At 46.3% G+C, this 16,960-nt stretch overlaps 1 protein-coding gene across 3 annotated transcripts; it reads right to left on the minus strand.

Annotated features, from left to right (window-relative positions):
• Window positions 1–5,115: 5,115 nt before the first annotated feature.
• Slc38a5 (solute carrier family 38 member 5) lies at window positions 5,116–14,266 on the minus strand. Of its 3 annotated transcripts, none has more exons than XM_005085145.4 (16): window positions 14,123–14,266; window positions 13,750–13,806; window positions 13,587–13,662; window positions 12,925–13,040; window positions 12,757–12,830; window positions 11,983–12,075; window positions 11,792–11,870; window positions 9,188–9,270; window positions 8,768–8,826; window positions 8,533–8,661; window positions 8,286–8,365; window positions 7,543–7,643; window positions 7,201–7,316; window positions 6,332–6,476; window positions 6,137–6,240; window positions 5,116–5,550 (listed from the first exon to the last, which is right to left on the minus strand). In XM_005085145.4, exons 1-16 carry the CDS (start codon window positions 14,143–14,145, stop codon window positions 5,449–5,451), a joined length of 1,437 nt encoding a protein of 478 aa, XP_005085202.1. In that variant the 5' UTR covers window positions 14,146–14,266; the 3' UTR covers window positions 5,116–5,448. The 3 variants fall into 3 exon arrangements, with proteins under 3 accessions (XP_005085202.1, XP_040589608.1, XP_012979930.1); XM_040733674.1 differs by having other exon boundaries at window positions 12,925–13,185; window positions 14,123–14,208; XM_013124476.3 differs by having other exon boundaries at window positions 12,925–13,185; window positions 13,750–14,236.
• Between the last annotated feature and the right edge of the window lie 2,694 nt (window positions 14,267–16,960).

Consider the following 16,960-nt stretch of genomic DNA (forward strand, 5'->3'; position numbering starts at 1 on the left):
GACAGGAACAGGGACAGAGACACACACAGAAAGAAGCATGCTCATATTTGGTGGGTTTCTTTTTGCAGTTTGAAGATTCGTGTCTCTCTTCCATCATTTTTCTATTTTATGTGTAGGAGTGCTTTGCTCGCATGTATGTACGTGCACCACATGCATGTCTGATGTCTGGTAAAATCAGAAGAGGGTGTTGGATGCCCTGAAAATGGGGTTACAAATGATTGTGAGCCACTATGTGGGCGCTGGGAATCATACACAGTCTTCTTCAACAAGTGCTCTTAACCATTCAGCCAACTCTCCAACCCCCAAAGATTCATGCCAAGTTCAAAGATTTCTAGATGATTATTTCTTCAAGTAGTGCCTTATCTCTTTGTTTTTATACTTTATGTCTGAAAATCCCATTAGATGAATGTTGAGATTTCTGGGATCTCTCGTCCATTCCCTTTGGGTTCCTTTCCCTTCGTTCTTTCTTTCTTGGTCTTTTTGTGCTATGCTGAGATACTACTGAAATTTTTTTGTGTATGGGTGTTTTGCCTGCATTTATGTCTATGCACAGAGAGGCCAGAAGAGGGCATCAGATCCCCTGGACCTGGAGTTACAGTTTTGGGCTGCCCTGCGGGTCCTAGGACTTGAACCCAGCCCCTCAGCAAGAGCAGCCAGTAATCTTAACCATTGAGCCATATGTCTCTCCAGGCCCTGACTGTATTTTTAATATTCAATTGGCTAGGTGTGTTATACCAGTATGATACCTACTTACTAATACACAATAACTTTGTTGTTATATACTAGGAAGTTACTTTCTTTTTGAAAAAGTTTGATGTAGCCCAGGCTGGCTTCAAACTCACTATGTAGCTGAGAAATACCTGATCCCCCAGCCTCCATGTCTCACTGTTTTTATGGGGTATTGAAGATCAAACCCAGACCTATTCATGCTGGGAAAACACCCTTACCAACTCAACTATATCCTCAGAACAGATACTATTCATCTGTCGCATGTTTCTTCCCTTCCCACCAAATCTGCCTTTTAAACAGTAGTTTATCATGTCTTTTGGCTTAAATGGCACTTTAATTTTCAGATCTTAAAATATATGTTTGTAGCCTTTATGTCAGGTCAAGAAGTACTTACACTAAATTATTACATTTTGCTAAATTTCTGGCTATGGTTTGTTTTGTTTTATGAGATTTGTTCTCACTAAGTAGCCCAGGATAGACAAATAGACTCACAATTGTCCTGCTTCTGCCTCCCCAAGACTGAGATTACAAACATGCACAATCATATTGAGCCTCCATCTACTTTTTAATGTACCTTTGGCAATTGAACCTCTAATTTTTCTTAAATTTATCATTTTTATAGTGTCAGGTAAGAATTTCATTTTGTAGGTGAACAGGCACTTGTCAAACAATCATTTATCATGAAATCTATCCTCTGTCCACTATTTGGGAATGCAAGCTGAAGTTTCATATGTAGGTTAGTGTTTCTTAACTTTCTTTTTTGTTTCTTTTGGTTTTTCAAGACAGGGTTTCTGGGGGAACAGGAAGGTTGAGTGGGGGGTAGAATAGGGGAAGAGGGAATCATAGGATAGAAGACAGATCAGGCACCAGTGTGACCTCTAGTGATCTAAAGGGATGACACCAATTGGCAAGCTAAGCAATAGTGGAGAGACCACCTCGAATGCCCATTCCTGATAATGAACTTGATGTCTATAACCATCCTGGAGCCTTTATCCAGTGACTGATGGAAACAGAGGCAAACACCCACAGTTAAACACTGAACTGAACCCAAGGAAACCAGTGACAGAGAGAGAGGAGCGGTGAGCAAATTGGCAAAAAATGGGCTGGCAAAACCCGCAGAGACAGCTGATCTGAACAGGGAAGAGCTCTTGGACCCCAGACCGACAGCTGGGAGGCCAGCATGGGACTGATCCAGACCCCCTGAATGTGAGTGTCAGCGAGAAGGCCTGGGCAACCTATGGGGCCCTGAGCTGTGGATCAGTGTCTATCCCTGGAATACAAACAGTCATCGTGTGCCTATAGCACAAAGAGGGATGCTCTCTCAGCCTGGACTCTTAGGGGAGTGCCTGGACCCTGCCCTGAGTGAAATGACAGACTCTAGATATCCCCTATGTGGAAGGAAATGGCGATAGGGTGGGAGGCTAGGGGGATGGTGGGGACTGCGGGAGGAGGGGAGGGAGAGGGAACTGGGATTGACATGTAAAACAATCTATTTAAAATAATAATAATAAAAAATTTTTTGAAAAGACAGGGTTTCTCTGTGGCTTTGGAGGCTGTCCTGGAACTAACTCTTGTAAACCAGCCTGGCCTCGAACTCGCAGAGATCCTCCTGCCTCTGCCTCCCAAGTGCTGGGATTTTAAAGGCATGCACCACCAACAATTAGTCAATTAGTGTGTTTCTTAACTTTCTATTTTGTTTCACTAACTGATCTGTTTATACGTGCATTCTGTTTCTATTGTACCTATAATAAATTATCACATATTCAGTGGCCTAAAGAATCAAATATCCTACACTTCTGTAGTACAGAAATCCAGCACAAGTCTCACTGGACTGAAAGCAAGGTGTAGGGCTATGTTCCAAAGAGAACACTTCCTGCCTCCCTTCTTTGGCTCATGGCTCTCATCTAGCATCCTCAAAGTCAACAACGGAACATTTCTTTGGCTTTGTTTCTGTCATCTTTCTCAGACTATTGTCTACATCCCACTTATAAAGACCACTGTGGTGGCTTTGAAATCATCAAGATAAGGCAACATGACCACTGTGGTGACTTTGGAATCATCAGGATAAGGCAACATGACCACTGTGGTGACTTTGGAATCATCAGGATAAGGCAACATGATCTCACTATTTTAAGGTCTTGCTACCTAATTCCACATGCAGCTTCAATTTCTCTTCAACGTGCTTGTGGGTTCTATGAATTAGGATATGGGCATCTTTGAGGGACGCTTATTCTATTTAACAAAGCACTGGAGCCCTTAGACTATGATTTTAAGCTACATTTCAGTATTTGTTAGGACAAATACGCCATATTCAGAAAGGGGCAGGTCTCCCGTGGCTTATCAAGCCATCGCATATCAAGTTGAGGTAGGACAAAGTTCCTCTTCTTGGGCAACCCAGTATGGAGAATTGGTTCCCATGTGATCAGGATGTGAAATAAATGAATAAATTTAATTAATAAAATATTAAAATATTCATATTACCCTTATTTTCAAAACCTCCTGGACTATAAACGAGGGGCATAGCTCAATTGGCAGTGCGCTTGCCCACTATGCCCAAGCTCTGAGTCTCATGTCCAGCACTGAATAAGGAACTTCTTGGCTATGCTTTATTGTGTGTGCATGATACTAGGGACTGAATCACAGCCTCAACAGTACTAGCTGGATGAACACTCTCCCAGTGAGCAGTAGCTCCACACCTTTCTATTTCTGAAAAGATGAAGCTTTCTATTTCTGAAAAGATGAAGCTTTCTATTTCTGAAACGGATTCTCATTAAGTCGCCTCATTGGCTTTAAACTTGCTCTGTGACCCAGGTAGGCCTGGAGCTTGTGACCTACCCACCTCAGCCTCCCACGTACTTGGAATTACAAGTCTATGCCTCCAGGTCTGAAAATTCCTTGCATAAATATGCAAATGTAACAGCAATGCCATTCTCATCTATTAGCTGGCCGATAATAAGTTTTGTAACTCAGGGTTACTGACAAAGCTGTGGTGAGATCATCACGTACATATTCAAGCTAGCTCCTCACTCACTGCTCTTGCTCAGACCTGTCACGTTCGTGCATGCCTCAGGGGCTTTGCACTTGCTATTGCCTCTGCTTGGGAGATTCTTTGTCAAAACAACCATAAGGCTTAATCTTTCTATCCTTGTCTCCTCTTCAGTGAGGTCTCCCAGACCGGCTCCTCGTACAGCAACTCCTATGCTTCAGTGTTCACACTGATCCTTTATGGGGCTGAGAGATGACAGCAGTTAAGAGTACTTGCTGGTCTTGCAGAGAACCTGAATTTGGTTCCCAGCATCCACATGGCAGCTCACACACAATCTGTAACTCCATTCCAATGGCCTCTTCCGGCTCTATAGCCACCAACCATGAATATGGTGCGCATAGATACATGTAGGCACTCATACACACAAAAAATAAAGATAAATAAATCTCTTTTTAAGTCTAGGCATGGTGCAGTATGCTTTTCCCCAACACTTGGGAGGCAGAGACAGAGACAAGTGGATCTCTGAGTTCCAGGCCATCCTAATCTACACAGTAAGTTCCAGGTCAGCAAATATTACACAATGCGACCCTGTCTCAAAAAGTTGTTTTCCTTCCCTTCTTTTCCACTGAGTCAGCATTCAGCTATTTTTTATTCTGGAAAAGGCCGGTGAGTAAATAACGTAGGCATTGAAGGCCATATGGTCTCCTAAGCAACTCCTTAGTTCTGCACGAACAACCATGAGCAGTCCACAAACACACGCACTAACCACATTACAGCAAAAGCATACAGTCACTGAAATGTGATGTTCTTGCAATTTCCAAGTATCACAAACAGCATTCAATCTTTAACATTTACTTATCCATTTGAGATGTGTGCACGTGCATGCATGTATGTGCATGTATCTGCATATGCACAAGTGCCATTGCACTCATGTGGAGATCAGAGGATATCTTGTGGAAGTCAGTACACTCCTTCCAAATCAAACTGACTTTGTCGGGCTGAACAATCTTGCCAGACCAGAAAATGTTATTCTTCTTTTGATTTTTTCAATACTTTAAAAATTTGCAAAATGGTTTTAGTTCAAGGGCTACCTGGGAGTAGGAAACAGACCAAATTTAGGCCATTTTTCTCTCTTGTACTGAAGCACTGTGATCTGTTTGATTCGTGGCTCTATGTCTGACACTTAGAATATTCAGTGCTATACTCCCAAGCTCACAATCACTGTTGAGTAATTAAATGCACTGGTGATTAGGTCGAGCGTGAGTCACTGGAGGCATGGAGAAAAGAGTGAAGAGATGAGACAGAGCACAGTTCTACTCAGCCTTGGTTTACCCCTGTCTTCACTTGGGCAATTTTCTTCCAATAAGTCTTTGAGAAATATCAGAAGTCTCAGACCAGTGTTGCCATTCAGCATCTTTATTCTTCCCTTTTAGCCTCAGGATAACCCTGACAGACAGCTTCATCCAGGAAGTGAGGACTATGTTGGGCAAGAACCCTTCTAAGGACATGGCCTCCCCTCCTCCACTCATGGAGTTGGCAGTAGGAGCAAGGCAACCCTAGGGAGAAGGAAAGTAAACTACTCTACAGCCTCTATTGTCCCCATCTCTAACAGCAGTGTTACTAGAGACCAGCCACCTCCACATCCTATGCAGGAGGAACTCAGGAAAATGACTTGGACTCCCTTGTGTACATGCCTGTGAACATGGGGACTGAGTGAGGCAGGACAGGCCAGGTCAGTGTCCAGACATGCGGCTCTGGCCTGTGGCCCAGTTAGCAAACATAAAGCCCAGACTGATGGCCATGAAGAGGACTCCCAGGATGCCAAAGCACAGCGCCTATGGGTAAGAGGAAGAAAAGGTGGAGTTGGCCAGGATCACCCATCAAAGCATTCCAGAGAATGCTCTTGAACCCTTCCAGGCAAAGCCCCATTCATTCCTGGCCCACCTGTATTCTCCCTGTCCCTCAAAGCAAGCATCTCTTCCATCTTTTCAGAACCTTCTGGTACTCCCTCCATCACTTTTTCAGAGAACCCTTGCCTCTCTTCCCAGTGGTGCTCCCTCCATCTATCTGAAGCATCCTTTCTCTATACTAGGCCCCTCTCCACTTTGCAATGCTGGAGACAGACCCTAGAGATTCATAAATGCTAGCAAAGCCTGCTGCAACTGAACCACAAGCTCAGCCTACCAGTCCCTTCCAGAGCATTCTCTCTCTTCCCAAATGTTGTTTGTGTTCTATCTACTCTAGCCCTTCCTAAGACAATCATCTTCTTTCTTCCTCACGATCTGTCCCTCTTTTTAGATGCTCCATTCCTTCCCACCCCCATCTTGATAATGCTCCTTTCATTTCTAGCCATCTTGGAGCAAGTGGTCCCTCTTCAGAATGTTATCTATTTCCCCCAACTCTCCTTCCTGAGATACTCACCTGGATCTTGGGCCAGGAAGATAAGGGTTCCACCTCAGAAGGAACAATGCGTAGGTAGAAGACACTGGGAAGGATGAAGATGAGGCTAGGGGCTGAGGTGGACCCTGAAGGACAGAAAGGGACAACAATCAACCTAAGTTATAAAGATAAGACCCGTATTAGATAGGGCAGGGAACTGGGGTTAATGATACTGACCAATAAACCCAAAGATATCTCGGATGGTTGGCACACAAATGACAAGGACATTGACCAAAATTAGCAGAATCAGGGCTATAGCCACATGTCGTGGCCAACTGAAGGCCTTGCTTGGGAAGAGCAGCTGCTGTAGGGCTCGGCGGATCTGCAGCCAAGGAAGGGCAGGGCAGGGGTCAGGACTCACATGCTGTCTCTCTGCATGTGACCCCCATGTCTGTCTCTACTCTGTCCAAGATCCTTGATTTCCTATCCCACCATCTATGCCTTCAGCCTGTCTGACCAGGTATCCATGCTGTTGGGATAAAGACCCCAACAAGCCACGTCTCCTTCTTCCATATGACTGTCTATCATTACTTCCACCACTACTGAAATCCTGTCTCCTCCTTTGTCCATCTCCACCTCCCCATCTGACCATTTCCTGTCCTTTCACCCTATCTGAAAGCCCTGCCTCTCTCACTACCTGACTGTCTCTACCACCATGTCCCTCCTTTGTTTGTGGTTTTTGAGACAGGATCTCACGTAGCCCAGGCTGGCCTCAAACTCAACATGTAGTTAAGAATGACCTTGAACTCCTAATCCTCCAAAGTGCTAGGATTACAGGCATGCACCACTATGTGCTGTTTAACACAGTGCGGGAGATCTCACCCAGGGCTTCATGTTATGTTAGGAAGCACTCTGCAAACTGAGCTACACCCCTGGTGCCATGTCCCTTTTTGGCTAACCATCTATTTTTGCCTTCTCTGTTCACAAAGCCCTTTCTTGTGTATCTGTTTCTGCTTCCTCCACCTTCTTTCCAAACATCCATGTTTCTTCCCTCTGCTCACCCATCCATATGCCTTCACTCCCCAGGCCCTCCCTCCCCTACTCACAGGGAAAAGCACAACCGGCACAGTAAGGGTTACGGCAAGCAGTACAGCCAGACGCACACAAAGAATGAGCATGTCCTCCTGGGTGTACATTTCCAGCATCTCTGCCTTCACCGTGCCTAGGTCATGGAGAGGGGACACAAGATGCAGGAACGCTGGACTCTCTGGCCCAGAAACCATGACACACATACATGATGGTTAAACTCTGCACACATGATGCTCAGTCTCCCTTTGGAAACTCATGGGTCCCAAGGTTCTGCAGGGACAAAGCTCAGAGGCTTCTGCCCTAGCCCAGGCTTAGTCTCTACACCCAACCATGCCCCTCCCCCCAACACACACACTCACTGTAGAAGGTAAGGTATCCAAAGGTGGCTGTGAGTCCATACATGATGAACATGGCCCCGATGGACATGTTGGCCACAGCTTGCATCCTGCGCTGGGAGGGCCTGAAGTATATAGGTCATGGAACTGTCATGTCCATACTCCTGAACTTGTCCCAGGACCCTCAAAACCTGGCCCCCACCTTCCAGGGTCTCCCTCTTGGGTCTGACAATGCTCAGCTGGTACACACTGACGTTCTGTCGTTGCCTTCCTCGTGTAACTAGTCAAGCCTCCCCTATCTGCCCATCTATATAGCCGCCCATATGACCATCTTTACCTCCTCCTCCTCCATCTGACATCTATACTGCTCCTTTGTGTGTAATCCTCCAAAAATCCCAATCCTGCCTCCCTTCTGCTCACCTGTCTCTCTCCAGCTATCTGATCATCATTGCTTTCTCGACCTCATCTTTGCAGACCCTAACCTCTTCCATCTACTTATCTTATCTCTGCCTCCCAACTTTATCCATTCACATTTGTTCTGAGCATTAAAAGAGTGGACTACTTAAATCCAATCAGCAAACAGTCACTGCTCTGAATCCCCAGGGTTTCGTAAACACTCCAAATCCCTCCCTTGTCCCAGCCAGTCACCCACAAGATACCATACCAGGGCTGCTATGGAGATTGCCAGACATTATGGCTACTGCCCCCTCTAGATGACCCATCACAATGCCCCTCCTCCCTCTATTCACCTGTGCCTCGCTACTCACCGGCACAGCTCTGTGTAGATGGGCAGCACCTCAGGGTGGCAGACAAAGGCAAAAGCCATGATAGGGACTGTGTAAGACATCTAGGGAATGGTCCATGAACACAGAATTAGAAGCCCTAGAGTATTAGGGCTCCCCTTTCTCCCCATTCCCTCCAAAGTAGGGCACATGGCACAGCCCCTGAAGCCCAGTACTCTGATAAAAATGAACTGTTGAGTCAGGACAAGCTCCTACCTGCTTGCATGCTTACCTGTGAGTCAACTGTGAACAACTTGGCCTCGCAGCTGCTGTTAAACCCCTGGACAGGAGGTTGTTCACCCTCCACAGCTGTGTGGTTGTGACTCACATCACACCCAAGCTGGAACTTCTTATAGATGACCTGGGTATCCCGAGCAAGGAAGGAAGGTCACAGAGAAGGCTTTGCCTCAGTATCTCAAACTCTACCCCTGCCCCGCTCCTGCCACTCTATGTCCTCTCTGACTTACCGAAATGAGAAAAAACAGCATGCAGGTCAGAGACAGGCTGCTTGTATACCCCAAGTAGCCTACAGGAAGTGAAAACAGATTCGGAAATCAAAGAATCCAGTACACCAAACACCAAAGCATCCTTCGAATACGTTTTCATTTCCACCTGAACCAGCCTCCCTTCATAGAAAACTCCTACTCATCTGTTAAAACCCAAATCAAACAAGCCCTTTCCACCCTCTCAGCATTCCATAACCCTTGAAAATGTCTTTTTTTTTCAGGCTGGCGACATAGCCCAGTAGGATTGCACTTGCCTAGTCTGTGTGCAGCCCTGGGTTCAGTCTCCAGGACCAAAATAAAAATAAAATAAAATGGGGTTTTTCTACTTAGTTCCCATGCCCTAACCCTACCACCTGAGACCAACCCAGGAAGCCTCCTTACCCAGGTGTTTCATGAGAGCCAGAGGCAAGATGATTAACATGCTGACCAGGACGATGAGGAGGTTTCCCTTCAAGAACCAGTCCCTGGGTAGACAAGAAGATCCCAGTACCCACATCAGATGGTTCACAAATGCCTAAATTTCACTTTCTAAATTTCAGTTCTGACTTTCACCTCTGGTCTCTGGGGCCACTGTCTGTATGTGGTGCCCATGCATGCATTCAGACAAATGGAGAAACTAAGTAAATATTTGGGGGGTTTTCAAGACAGGGTTTCTCTGTGTATGAGTACATTTTTTAACTTTTTTATTACTTTAATTTTAAATAGCTTGCTTCACATGTCAATCCCAATTCCCTCTTCCTCCCCTCCTCCCGTATCTCCCCACTATCCCCCTCCAGCCTCCCATCTTATCACCACTTCCTTCCACATAGGGGATATCCAGAGTCAGTCATTTCGCTCAGGGCAGTATTCAGGCACTCCCCTAAGAGTCCAGGCTGAGAGAGTCTTTATGTTACGGACACACGAAGTCCGTTTGTATATCAGGGATAAACACTGATCCACTGCCCAGGGCCCCATAGGTTGCCCAGGCCTCCTCATTGACTCTCACATTCAGGGGGTCTGGCTCAGTCCCAGTAAATATTTTTTAAACTTGGGGGCTGAGGAGATAACTCAGTTGGTAAAGGGCTCGCTATGCAAATGAAGACTTCGTTTGGATCCCCATCACACATCAAAATCCCTAAGGGCAGCAGTGCACATCTGTAATGCCATCGCTGTGGAGGTGGAGACAGGAGGATCCTGTAGACTCACTGACACACTGGTGCAGCCTAATTGGTGAGCTTCGGGTTCAGTGAGAGACTTTGTCTCAAAAAAATAGGGTGAAGAGAGATAGAAGAGACACCTGACTCCAATTCTGGCCTTTACACACATGTACACACAAGGGCACACACACAAGAACACAACACATATACCCCTTATTGACTGTCTTCTGTGTTCCAGACATTTACATATTCTCTTCTTATCACAGAGACACAATTGAATAGAGTAAATCTGGGTTGCATACACAGTGGGACTTCATTATAATTGGTACGGCAGGGGGATGTCTTTCACTAGTAAAGACTAGCATGTACAAAAGTCCCAGGTTTGAACCCCAACATAATGGAGAAAAAAGAAACCTTAGACATACCTAGTCATATCTGGATGATCTCAGAATCAAACCAACAATGTCATCAGATATATACAGATAATTACAACAAACTCTTAGTCAAAACTGTCAGACAGGCACATAAAACTATCCTGAAGTTTAATTGACAAAACCACATGTGCACACCAAACTCCACAGGACTAAGTGGAGTAAGAGCTAGCCCCTAAACATACAAATCTGTATGTCAAAATATACAGAGGCACTGGGCAAGTGGTGCCCACCTGTAATCCCAGCCCTTGAGAAGCCAAGGCAAATACCAGGCTAGCCTGGGCTACGGAACAAAACCGTGTCTCAAAAAGGTATGTAGAAAGCCAGACATGGTGGCGCACGCCTTTAATCCCAGCACTTAGGAGGCAGATCTCTGTGAGTTCAAGGCCAGACTGGTCTACATGGTGAGTTCCAGGACAACCAGGACTACATAGAGAGACCCTGTCTCAATACAGCAACAAAAGATACACAGAGTGAGCTGGGGGGAGGGGAGTTCAGTGACTGAGCATCTGCCTGGCATGCACAGAGAGGCCTTGAGTTCTATTCACATTAAAAAGAATACAAATAGAGGCAGAAAGATGTATGTAAATAAAGACAAGTACCACTGTGTACACAAATAAACACACCTGGAAACTCATTGTGTATGTATACAAAGTAACTGAGAGACTGTGCCAGGAGTATGACTCTGGATTCTAACAATCTGAACATATACATGGTTGCAACCACAGTCAAGAGGACTTCTACAGTTACAATCCCCTGAGTGTGTGTGTGTGTGTGTGCACACACACACACACACACACACACACACACACACAGCCTGAGAGGATCTGCCGCACAATAATCAGCAAAGCAAACAAGGAGATGGAGTTGACAGAGCGCACAGAGTTGACACGACACACAGACCACTAGAGTCAGCAATCACACGTTTAGAGCTAGATAGAGCCCAGCATCCTGATGGACCCAGAATCAGCTAAACAGGGAAAAGGAGAGTAGCCAGGTGTCAACCACATATGGTTGGGATCAATTGCAGCATACAGGACCCAGCTGTCATCCATCACATGGCTGGCCAGAGAGAATCAGCCAGTACAACAGTCACTGAGTCAAATCCAGAGTCCACATCTACTCGATCTATACAGTCACACACATATGGTCAGCATCAGCAACACACCAGGTATACAGAGACAGCTGCCAGTCAGAATCAGCCTGGAAAGGTCTCAAAATCAGCACATGGTCTGTCGTAGTCATGTGGTGAGCGATAGTCACAAGCAATATTGACTCCTAATACACAAGAATCGTAGCCAGTCTCAGTTAACCTGCAGAAGTCTCAAAACAGAGAGCCAGGTGGACACAGAGTTGCAGATGATTGCTGGAACTCGCAGGGAAAGCCCAGGTCAGCCAGGGAGCTGTTGTATACTCACCCCTCGGGATCCATGTGCAGGAAGGTGCCAATAACCAGAGGGAGCTCAGATTTGATAATGAACAGGTAACTGGACATAGCTGGTACAGATGGAGAACATTTAATCAGGATTCCCTCCTCCCCTAACCCACCCTGGGAAAAGCCTACCTCACTCCACCCTCTTCCCCCAGTTGACCCTCCCCAAGCCCTCACCGCCAACATTGTGCAGACAGATGATGACGGCCACCACTACTTTCCCAGCAGGCCCAAACGCCCTCTGTCCCAGCTGCTCATAGGCTCGGATGCCTGAGAAGGGGGAGGCAGGAAAGAAGAGTCCATGAGTTTGGGAAAGCCAGGCTAGGTGGGAGAGGTGTGATTCAGCTGTGACTGACTGACAGAGGCTGGAGTTGAAGGGTATGCAGTTCAGGGTAGAATCTGTAAGTAGAATCCAGGAGGTGGTATCTAAGGCCAGGGAGGCGCTAAAGGCTGCAGGTGAAGTGTTGGGGTTTTGGAGACAGACTATGGACTGAGAGCATGGAGGGAGAGAATCCTGGGACCATGGGTATCAGGGGTCTGAGGATTTCAGAGCTGGTTTCCAGGTTAAGAGGACCAGAAGACTGAGGGATGGGAATTAGAGGTAGAATGTAACAGTTTGCGAATGTTCTGGTGGGGAAGGTCTGATGGCCAGACTAAGGGATGGGTACTGGGACTTGGGAGGTGATGATCTAGGAGCCCAAATAAAGACTGAGGCCTGGGGTTGGATATGGAATCTGTTATACAGGGAGTTGGGTGTGGGAACTGGGGTACTGAGTTTGGGGTCTGAGGACACAGTGGTTATATCCAGAGTCAGATTTGAGTTGCAATCAGACATCAAGGAAGTAGATCTGGGTCTGGAGTTCAAGGTCTGAGTTGAGTTCTGGATTGGAATCTGGAGTATGAAGTCCGCGGAGGAGGAGATGGAAATAGCGACCCGGGATGAAGTCTCACCTACAACACTGGCACAGGTCAGCAGGAGGTGGATGGAGTAAGAGGACAAGAGGGCAATGCACAGCAGTAGGGCCCTGCAATAGGGGACATCGTTCAGACATGGCCCAGGCCTCCCATTTAGCCCTCCACACCATTGACCACCCCCCGAGAGGCCACCTATAGACTCACAGAAAGAAGATGACTCCCGTGTGTGCCATGGCATAAGCCAGCCCCAGGATGCCACTCCCCATGATGGCGTTGCTGAGGTTGAACACGGACATTCCGAATGATGTCTTCCCCTCAAACTGTTGACAAGGGGCAAATCCAGCACACATCGGGGAGAGGACAACAGAGGACAAGAGACTAGAGCTGGAGCCAGGGAAGGGCAAGAAAGTTAAGGCAACCGGGGAGGAGAGACATCCAGGAGGAGTGATGGGAAGCAAGAAGAAGCTGAAAAAGAAAGAGTTAATGGGAAGAAGCTGGAAAAAGAGCTTAGGAAAGGGAAACTAGGAGAACGTCTGGAGGGAGCAGCTGGAAACGCAAGGGGCCTGCTGAGGGGCATCTGGAGATAAGAAACAATAGAGGAGGGAGGACAGCTAGGGACAAAAGTACAAGAGAATATTTAGGGAGAACAGTCAGGAGGCAGGGGTAATAGTTGGGAAGGGAGAAACTGGGCAACCGAGAGAACTAGAGCGGGAGCACTTGGGGAAAGGGAGTATCTGGAGATGGCAGCGACTAAGGAGCCAATAGCTGGACCAGGGAGATAGCTACCAGGGGAGCAGCTAGGGAGGAGAGGAGTTGGCATTAGATAGGGGAGGTGACACCTCAAGAGGTCCTGTGGGCTCACTTACATCCATGAACTGAACAGGCTTCCTCCCAGGAGCAGTGTCATGGGCGGGCAGGAAGCCCTCACGTTCCTGCCTGTAGCTGGAAAGGGCAGGAAAACAGAGGCTCATGGAAAGGTAACCCTGACCTCTCCCCCACAAGCCTGCCTCCTTGGAGCCCCCCACTCACCCCGCAGCAGCACTGGCAGAGAGGGTTCCGTTCATCTTTGGATCCTGCATTTCCATCCTGCTGGCAAAGAAATGGAGTAGGAGGGTCAGGAGAGGAGCAAAGGGACTGGAAAGTGAGGAGAGTTAGAGGAAGGGGAGAGAGGAGACCGCCAGATGTAAACGCAGAGCAAGTGGCCAGGGAGACAAACCGGAACAGACAGGAATGAGGGGCAGAGGAGAAAATGGAGAGTTGAGAAAGGTAGGAGACAGAGAAAGACAGATGAAGATCGGGGGAGGAGAAACGAAAACAGCCTCTCAGAGAGACCCGGAGAAAAGAAGGCAGAGAGAGATAAATAGAGGGAGGGAGAGACACAGAAAGATACAGAGAGACCCACCCCACAGCACATGAAATGGCCATTTGGAGTAGGAAATATACTCTCCTCCCACAGGGCAGACTCTGTCTCTCACGCAGTCTGCCTTTTTCTGTCTCTTTCTATCCCTGATCTCCCGCCCCGACCTCCCTCCGGCTGGCTCTTAGCAGGGACACGTGTCACCTGTCTGCCCCACCCCTCCTAGCGACGCCCTGCCCCCCCCCCAGCTTAGAGACCCCAGCCCCAATGCTGCAGACTGCTTTTAATTCCAGTTCTGAATAGAATATCTTCAACAGATACTGAAGCAAATTGAAGTGCCCCTCTTCCTGGGACAGAGCTGATCGGTATGCAGTATGCGAGTGTGACTAGATGGTGGAGCGCTTTCAGTCGTCAGGACTACAAAGAAAGAAAAAACAAAAAAACAAAACACTGACTCAGGGACTCCCACTGAACTTCCCTCCTAGGTTCTAGAGTCCAGGATCCCCTAGCAGTTCTTAAACTCTCCTTTCCTGGGAGAAATAGTTTAGGAGACACTTCTAAACTTGAAAAACTTTCTGGGCTTGAGGTACCTCAGAAACCAGTAAGACTTTGAACATTTCCCCTCCGATAATGAGCTGCCAGCAAGGTCCTAGTCCCCCTCCAAGGTCCTCATGTGTTTCTCAGGGTGAGAGTATCTTTGCAATCCCCATCCAAACCTGGAAACTCTTTTTTTAAATTAGTATTTATAAATTGTACAAAATAGGGGCTTTCGTTAAGACATTTCATTTACATATGAAATACGCTTTGATCGTCTTCATTCCTCTATTACCATATCCTGCTCTGCTCCCCACTGTTTTCCTTCCTCTACCTCCAAGCCCTCCTTCTGCTTTCATGTATTATCTCCACTGTTTTCCTTTTTGCTTTATTATTGTTACATGTATAACTACAACCTGCTGAGTCTCGTTAGTGTTGCTTGAATGTATATGATTTTAGGACTGACCGCTGGTATTGCATAACCGGGTGGGGAGCTCATCCCTGAGGATGGCTGGCTCTCCCTCTTTCTGCAGTCATTAATTGCCTATTGCCATTATGACCGCATTTACAAGTGGGGCCTTTTGGGATTTTCCCCATCTATAGGAACTGCTATCATTGTATAGGCAACCATACTGTTGAGATTGTATGGTTGTAGCTTCCTTGTCCTATTTAGTCTCTCAGCTAACACCCTGAACCTCTTGTTCTTCCAACCTTTCTGACCTGTCTTCTATGATGTTCTCCAGGTCTTAGATATAGAGGTTGTGTTGTGTGTGTGTCAATAGGAAATGGGCACACCTCAGTCAGTTACTTGTTCTCTGCATTTTGACAAGTTATGGCTTGCAATAATGTTCTCCCTCTGCAGCAAAAAAAAAATGGCTTCTTTGACAAAGGATGGGAGTTACACTTACCTGTGGTTATAAGGATAAGTATTTAGAATGCAAATGTAAATTAGACTGGTATCAGAAATGGACAGTAGTACATTCTCCTCTAGGTTCCATGACCTTACTAGCCATGGATAAGTTGGCTAGGTTTGCAGTGTCAAGCTGGAATTCTGTCCTGTTGATCAGGCCTTAAGTCCAACTAGAGAGTTTTTGATTACCCCCAAAATGGAAGTGCCCCTTTAGATATGTTTTGCTGTGCTGGTCATTGTGTTTCACAGTCATCACAGATGGGTGGACTACTCATTGTTTCCCTCCCAGGACAGCTTGCAGAGCTCCTGCCAGTACTCTAAGAGCTACTCCTCAGTGAGGACGCTTACAGGTCAGTTCTGGTTCAATTCCTCAAATCCTGTGTCCAAAGTGTGTGGTGTCTTCAGCAGTAGAGATTTATCTTCAAATTCTGGGAGGCAGCCAAGGACAGTGGCCATAAGTCTATATTGTTTTAGCAGTCTCTTGGACTCCCCTGAGCAATAACTTGTAAGGAGGCTTCTCATGTCTGGAACTGAGGAATTTGTTAGATAGACTGGCTCTTATAAGGAGCATTATCACCCCTAATGGTGTGACTTCATTTAAGTGTGTGTGTGTGTGTGTGTGTGTGTGTGATATCAATCAAATGTAATTTTTTTGTTTTTCAAAACAGAGTTTCACCTGCCTCTGCCTTCCTATGCTGGGATTAAAGGTATGTGTCACCACTGTTCAGCTTATCACATGTAATTTTAGGTAACTAAAGAATAGTAATTAATTCCCTATAGCTTTTTCAAGCATATTTGGTATCATTTATCCCTCCTCGCTCTCCCTTTGTATTGCCCTCCTCCACAGTTAAAGACATCACCTTTTCTCAATCCTCCCTTCATAGTGGTGACCTGCTATTTCCCTCTCTAAAGCTCTTTCTCTCAGCCCCCCCATCCACTCTCCTCATCCATTTTTTTCTTTCTTGGTTTCTTTGGTTATAATGGGTTATATACTCATATCCAAAGATTCAGAACTAGGAACCACAAATAAGATCTAGCAAGTGAAGTTTGTCTTTTTGAATCTGGGTTACCTCACTTGGAATAATTTTATTTGTTTGTTTGTTTGCTTGCTTGCTTTGGTTTTTTCGAGACAGGGTTTCTCTGTGGCTTTGGAAGCTGTCCTGGAACTAGCTCTTGTAGACCAGGCTGGTCTTGAACTCACAGAGATCTGCCTGCCTTTGCCTCCTCAGTGCTGGGATTTAAGGTGTGTGCCACGACTGCTCAGCCTGATAATATTTTATATTACCATCCATTTACCTGCAAACTTCATGATTTCACTTTTCTTCGCAGCTAAAAAGTATTCCATAATGTATATGTATCCATTTTCATTAATCCACTCATTAGTTGAAGGACATTTAGGTTGTTTCTATTTCTATCTGGAAATAAAATTGCAATGAATA

Source organism: Mesocricetus auratus, unplaced genomic scaffold, assembly GCF_017639785.1.
Source record: "Mesocricetus auratus isolate SY011 unplaced genomic scaffold, BCM_Maur_2.0 Super-Scaffold_100033, whole genome shotgun sequence".
Classification (NCBI taxonomy): domain Eukaryota; kingdom Metazoa; phylum Chordata; class Mammalia; order Rodentia; family Cricetidae; genus Mesocricetus; species Mesocricetus auratus.